Raw genomic sequence first — 7,566 nt, forward strand, 5'->3', positions numbered from 1 at the left:
CCTAGAACACAACTCTTACCCCCTCCGCGGTCACCACCACTACTATACAACCTCCCAAACTATGACCATCACCATGCTAGGCCAAGCTACTAAGAAAGAACTCCACGGAGAGGCTACCAACTTAGCAGAGTAGTTAGTCACTTGGCCAGATAGGAAACAAGCTCAGGAAGATGACAACCAGGCCAGATACCCCATTATCCACTCTTTCGACTCTCCCTTGGGTGCCAAATGGCTTACAAAGATGAAAGGCTATGTTATCCATTCATGCTACAAATATGCTAAACAAGATGAGTTCAAGCACTACTACCATAGCTTGGCATGCTACATGGCTCTATAGGACCCAAAAGTGCAATCACATCTATGGCATATTCATCAACAAGTGCCTCCCGTCCCACCTCAACATGAAGTTGGTATGAGAGTCCATATCCAACTATGACATGGTAAGCAACATTACCTTTTTTTCATGATGTGCAAGGCAATGAGCATAATTACCTCTTCTTTATTGACAAAGTCTGAGTGGCCTTCAATCTCCCAGTTCTAGCCTAAGAATACAAGCACCTTCAGAATCTCAACACCAAGTTTAGGAAGATCATTAAATACGACAACAAAAAGCATCATGGAGGTGTCTCATTTGATGAAATCAAGGAGGAAACCCTCACAAACCATTGGTTCTACTCACAAAAGTGGATGCCATGGAGCACCACAATGTTATAACCCCCAATATCTTGGTTAGGTTGTACAGTCCATGCCAATACCCGACCAGTTGGGCCTCCTACTTATATAAGTCCTTTCATTACCCCAACCAAGACGGATTTTGAAACCAATCTTGATAGAAAAATTAAAATTCAAAACTAAGACTTCAAATTTCAAAATTTCTACACGGGAATGGAAGGCCAAGGTATTGGCTTTACATTCTCCACAACCAAGATTGCTTTGAAACCAATCTTGGTTGAGGAAATGAAAGGACAAACCTCAGTCTTACATCCCCCCACAACCAAGGTCCATTTCAAAATTGATCTAGGTTGTGGGGGGATGGATGGCAAAGCCTTACATACTCATGAAATGTGAAGGATTTCTTTGTTGTCCCCCCACAACCAAGATTGGTTTTGAAACCATTCTTGGTTGTGCATGGATGAAAGAACAAGGCTTGCCCTTTCATTCCCCCACAACCAGTATTGGTTTTGAAACCGATCTTGGTTGTGGGGAGATGAAAGGCCAAGGTACATCCCCCCACAATCAATTGATTTTGAAACCACGGGTAGTTTCAAAACCAATATTGGTTGCGGAGGATGGAAGGATATTGCTTGGCCTTCCATTCTCCACAACCAAAATAGGTTTTGAAACCAATCTTGGTTGGGGGAATGAAAGGCCAAGCCTTGACCTTTCATCTTCCACAACCAGAGGATGAAAGACCAAGGCTTTCTCTTTCATCCAAAAACAACCAAGATCGATTTTGAAACCACTCTTGGTTGTGGGTGGATGAAAGGCTAATTCTTTCCCTTTCATCCCCCCACAACCTGGATCGAATTTGAAACTAATCTTGGTTGTGGGGGGATTGAAGGCCAAGGCTTGGCCTTTCACATTCCCCAACTAAGATTGGTTTTTAAACCTACCTTGGCTATCTAAAATGGAAGGCCAAACCATGGACTTCCATTCTCCACAACCAAGATCAGTTTTGAAACTGATCTTGGTTTCAATACTGATAGTTGTGGGGGGAGTAGGCCTTGTCCTTTCATCCCCCCACAATCAAGATCAGCTTCAAATCCAATACTAGTTGTGGGGGGATGAAATGGAAAGCTTGGCCTTTTATTCATTTTGGGGCCCTCTAAGGACTTCCCTTGAGAATATTCTCTCAAAAAAGGGGGGCATGGATAATATTTTGCAGATTAGCTCAAAACTTGTCGGACTTGGCATTTCTAGAACCTACTCTTTGGAATCTTCAATGTATCTTTCCTATAAGAAAGGAATCTTCGATGTATCTTTCCATTCCCATGTCCAAACCCCATCATGGTATATATCATTGGAATCTTCAATGTATCTTTCCTATAAGAAAGGAATCTTCGATGTATCTTTCCATTCCCATGTCCAAACCCCATCATGGTATATATCATGGAAAGGCCTCAAAGAGTAGGTTCTAGAAATGCCAAGTCCGACAAGTTTTGAGCTAATCTGCAAAATATTATCCATGCCCCCCTTTGTTGAGAGAATATTCTCAAGGGAAGTCCTTAGAGGGCCCCAAAATGAGCTCCAAAATTTCCTAATGGCTAGGTATTTCTAGACTTACCACTCCCAATCCACCTTCCATGCACGAGTCTAGGCGAAAATAGCAAGTCTAAGTCTTAGGTGAGAATAGAACAAGGTCAAGTTAGCCTTCAACTTCCACAGTTTGATCCACCACTCCATAACAGTCAGTCCATTGCGGCTAGGTGACTAGGCTTCATTTGTACACTCGTGCTTTAATCACTAAGTTCGTCAAACATCGACACATGGCCATAGACATACTGCTCACTTTTCTTCCATCATGATTGTCCGCACCACATCACATGTACACTGCACACACCACGGTGAAGTCCAATAGAAGGTCCCATAGTTAGAATCGTCACCAGGGTCTTCAAAACTGAGTAACTTCTATAACCTTAATGCAGCGATTGTCCCACCCACTCCCATAAAAACAACGCCACTCACTACACTAGAAAATAATGCCACTCGTCGGTGCCAAAAAATAACGCTACCCACTGCACTATGGATAAAGCACCCACCTTTAATGCAGTGACACACCATCCCAATAAAGCTTGCCATTGCTACCCGCTGCATTAATAACACTGAGTCACTACTATACAGGCCCAAATTAATGACAATCATTGCTATGATATTGCCATTCATCGCTGTGCTATTTGCTAAAGCAACTCACTGCTTTACTAGGTGCCCTATATAAGCAACCTGTCTCATTTTCAGAAGCTCACTTTCTGTCGTACCGAAACTTTGCCGAATTTTTCTTCAAATTCTCATAGCTTTCAAAAGCCTCCGAAACCACACCCGCTCTCCATTTTTATACATGTCCACCATCTCCTCCCACTACGTATCTGCTCATGCTCTCTTCTCCATTGACGAGCTAGCTGCACTATATTACCCCCTCCTCCTCTCGCATAATCTCTATTCCCCCGCTCAGACAAACGGAACAAGAGCGGCAGCAACAAGAGCCAGAATTGTCTGCCCAGCATTCTACCACGTGTATCCTCCAAAAACGATGCATACAAGACACTGCAGAAGTGCAAAATTTCTCAGAACATGAGGTCCAAGTCACAAGATTCTCTCCACTTCGACCAGAATGGCTGGACCAGTTACAAGGGACTGTCTTGCACTCGTAGTTTATGCATAATCTTAAGGATTACAGATTTTATTACAACAACGCAGCTGCTTACATGGCCCTAATCTTAAGGATTACAGATTTTATTACAACAACACAGCTGCTTACATGGTCCTATAGGACCCTGATGTGGAGCAATATCTAAGAGCTATCGGATTGCAGACAGTGGCAGCAAAGTTTCCGTGCCGCCTCAACCTCGGACAAGCTGTGGAGTTTGTAGCCAACTACAACAAGGCAACAAGCACCACTAGTTGGGTACATGCAGATGGCCAGGTACGCTACTACCACTTCACGGTGGAGATGATCCGGAGGGCGTTCGACTTGCCTGCAATCTCCCAACCATACTAGATGCTAAGAGCCATGGAGAAGCGTTTGGCCCCCTATAATAGCAAAATCCATCGGGGAGGGGTGCCACTCAACATAGTCAAGGAATCACAACTGGCAAAAGCAGCTCGAACAATTATGTTGCTAACACAAATCCAATTGACAGAGCACCATTCTGTCTCCCCAACCTCCTACTGTGATTATACAAGTTAGAGCCCACTGACTGGGCATACTTCTTTTATAGGGAGATCATAAGCATCTGTCAACATGGTGAAAAGATAGGTATTGTCAGTCATGTCTACTCAAACAATTCCAACAAAGAAAAGGAAAGATGATGAGATCGCTAAGAAAGCCCAAGAAGAAGAAACAATCGGGGAAAATCTAGGAAGAAAAGGCCACAAGAAAGCTCCAAGCAGAGGCGGCAACCTAGCGACAGAGACAGGAGGCCGAGAAACAGGCACATGAACACCTAAGGCAATAGTAGGAAGAACAAGTGAAGCTCCAAGCAGAGGAAGAATGGAAAAAGGTGACCGAGTCACAAGAATGCAGAGAGCAAGAATATAGACTCAAGAAGCCCATTGTTCCAAACGATGAAATCAAAGATTTGACTTAGGACTCGTAGGAGCCAAATCCACCGCCACCTCCTCGACAACTTCACATGCCCTATAAGGAGAGGGGGTCACTCAGACTCAAGGAGTGCCTTGCTCTCTCTCATGCATTGATTTGTGTCAAGATCATGCTTTCCCATATAGCATACTAGTATCCACTCTCAAGTGTACAATAAAACAAAGTCGTTCTTATCTGATTCACATCAATGATGTGTCTTATGAATACAATCAATGATGGCTCTATACTTCTGAGAGAGGCCTAAAAAGTGGTGCGATGTGGAATTTGGGCACATGATGTCTTGAGTCCATATCATCTTTACTGAACCCATGGTACCAATGGATGAAGAAGATAAAATGTGGGCCCAGATTTACAGGGCTACACTCAACCAGGGCCAAGTGATCGTCCATACATCTTTACTGAACCTATGGTACCAATTGATGAAGAAGATAAAATGTGGGCCTAGATTTACAGGGCTACGCTCGACCAGGGCCAAGTGATCTTCAGCGAAGTGAGCTGGAGGAGGAAAACCTGCCCCCCATAGATGGTGACCTCGTGGAAATGTTCATTCTCAAGGCTAGCCTCACCTGAGCCCAATAACAATTTTGTCATCGTGTAGGCAGGAGACCAAGAATGCATCCCACTACTGCCGTGTGCTGTAGATCTGGCACTGCCCACTGAAAGGCCTTGTCGTCCGGGGAAAAGAGAGATCCAGATGGTGGTCGGAATTGAGGAAGCTGCCATGATGTTCAGCTCTGGAAATTCTTCCCTAGAGTCAAAACTGCAATCTGCTAACCTTGGGGAGAGCAGAACAAAAGGCAGGTGGTAAAAATAAAAAGATTGAAAAATGAGTTCTGGAAATGGATGAACGAACCAAAACAAAAGAGTCAATTTCCAAATATGGATCAATTATAAATAGATGACTTTATAAAGCCCTGAAGTTCCTGGATAAGTTATGCTTTGACATCCTGCTGTATGCTCGGAGCTTCAACCCGAGGACTAGGGGCATGAATCCATGACTGCTTTAGCAAGAGGTACGAGGACTTCACCTTGTAAGGCAACAAGGGGGCTAAATCTAATGAGGCACCAACAAAAATGGCATCAGTAGAGTAAGCAGAATTGGGAAGATAAGGGCCGTATGGGAGTAATAGCCCTCGGCAGGCAGGACATCATTGCAGCAAAGGCACCAAATAGTGGGCCACCATGTGGCTGGCTCTCTCTTCGAACCTCTTCGTCTGGGCTTCCATAAAAGAGGAACAAATTCAAGAAAAAAGCACATTTAATTCCTGGCCTTAGCAACATTTGTGATATGATCTGACTTCATAATCCTTGCCCCCACAGTGAGCTAAAAGTTTTTGAAGTCCCACAACTCACCTTTCGTTCAAAACCATTCAAATAAAATATGGCATTGAGATCATTTAAAAAAATTACAGATCCTGTTAAGAGTTTCTATTGATGCTTTTGGACCCATTGCAGAGCCAGAGTCGATACTAAAGTTAATCAAATGTTGCCCTCCTGATTCCATGCAGCCAAGAAGATTGTAGAGACCACATGTCTATTCCTTGAGCATGCTCAACCCAAAAATATCATGGGCATACACATCCCATGGCATGGCTGCCTTTGCTGCCAGCTCTGCCATGGGATGTGGATGACCATGACAAGAAACAACAGCAACAAACACTTTTGCATGAATACAAATGAGTAAGGCCGCTAGAAATTAAACTTTAAAAAAAAGGCACTCAGATATATTAATCGTACACATAGCTATGGCTAATAGCCAGCTTAACGATAGTCAGACTGTCTCTCCATAGCTAACTGTCTCGTGCAAAAATGAACACTCTTGGCCCCCAAAATCTGAACTTGGTGGGACAAGTCTAGTCTGGTGTTTTCCCGTGACCACACGCTCTTCGGCGGGTACAAGAGGACTTACAGTTGCTGTTACCGCGAAGCAGCTACATTTACTTTCAAGGAACGTCCCTCCACCAGTTGGCCATCTAAGGCTGCAATGGCTGCCTGCATCTCTTCCGCAGTGGACATCACCACAAATGCGAAGCCTCTTGATCTGCCAGTTTCCCGATCTCGCAACACTTTGACTTCGTGTACCGTACCATGGGAGCTAAACAAGCGCTCAACCCCACCCTCGTCCATTGACCATGCCAGATTGCCTACAAAAATCCTGTTCGGGTTATAAGACGACTCCCCACTGCTTGAATAGCTCGTGCTTGAATAACTAGGTCGATTCCTTTTGCCAAAAACCTCTCTATCATGCGGCCGTCTTTCAACAAAATCCATTCTGACGTAACGGCCCTTAAACTTGGACCCATCTAGGCGCGCAACCGCCATACAGGCCTCCATTTTGGTGCCCAGTTCAACGAATCCCCCGACACCAGCTGCATTGAGCTCCGGATCATCGGTAAACTCGAGAGACTGGACAGTGATATCAATGCTCTCAAACCATTCGGTAAGCTGGAGGCGCAGGAGCTCTCGGTCGTCATCGGGGGGCAAATTGAAGAGCTTAAGAGTTTGACCGACAGGGATACCCTCAACGTGAGGAATCTTATAGAAGTCGGGGTCGATTGCCAAGATGGCATTGCGTTTGACGATTTTGGGGGAAGAGAAGGAGAGTAAGCTAATGAATCGAGGAGGGCAAGAGTGAAGGAGGGGAGGGCAGGAAGCTGTGCAAGAAGATGGTCGTGCAGAGCCATTGTCGGAGACGAGGAGTGCAGGCAGCAGGGAAGACGATGCTAAGCCATAGCCAGCCATAGCCCAATTCCTTCTTCTACTCCTACAGCTCCAGATTTGCTCAACGTCCTCAGCTCCTTGGGTTATAAGGCTTTATTCCTCTTCTATCTACATCCACTCTCTTTCACTCAACAGAAGAAGTCTTTAGCCTTTCATGGTTTGTCCCACAAAGGTGTGACGTATGTATGGAAATGGCTCATAGTCCAACATTCCTGGAGGAATCAAGGCAAATGATATTTGATCATTCATAAGGCCTGCCCAAGATCAAAAAAGATATTTGATCATTCGTAAGGCCTGTCCAAGATCAAAAAAGTGGAACTGGAGATGATTTGTAGGAAAACTGGGAAAGAGAGAGAGAAGGAGGGCGGGGGAGGGTTAAGAGAAAAAGGTTGAGGATTTCAAGGGAAAGAAATAGAAAGTGGGGAGTTGGACCAATCATAAAATTTAGGATTTGTAGAAGCTAAAATTCCGAATTTTAGCTTCTTAGCGAAGAACCTCCACTTAGACCTACCAAGGGCAGGCAAAAA

At 44.6% G+C, this 7,566-nt stretch overlaps 1 protein-coding gene across 1 annotated transcript; it reads right to left on the reverse strand.

Annotated features, from left to right (window-relative positions):
- Window positions 1-3,596: 3,596 nt before the first annotated feature.
- Window positions 3,597-7,226, reverse strand: LOC147885982 (28 kDa ribonucleoprotein, chloroplastic-like). Its single transcript, XM_087396608.1, has 2 exons — window positions 6,228-7,226; window positions 3,597-3,692 (listed from the first exon to the last, which is right to left on the reverse strand). Exon 1 carries the CDS (start codon window positions 7,058-7,060, stop codon window positions 6,236-6,238), a length of 825 nt encoding a protein of 274 aa, XP_087252734.1. The 5' UTR covers window positions 7,061-7,226; the 3' UTR covers window positions 3,597-3,692; window positions 6,228-6,235.
- Between the last annotated feature and the right edge of the window lie 340 nt (window positions 7,227-7,566).

Source organism: Dipteris shenzhenensis, chromosome 25, assembly GCF_047967505.1.
Source record: "Dipteris shenzhenensis isolate YYH24624 ecotype China chromosome 25, Dip_SZ_1.0, whole genome shotgun sequence".
NCBI classification, from domain to species: Eukaryota; Viridiplantae; Streptophyta; class Polypodiopsida; order Gleicheniales; family Dipteridaceae; genus Dipteris; species Dipteris shenzhenensis.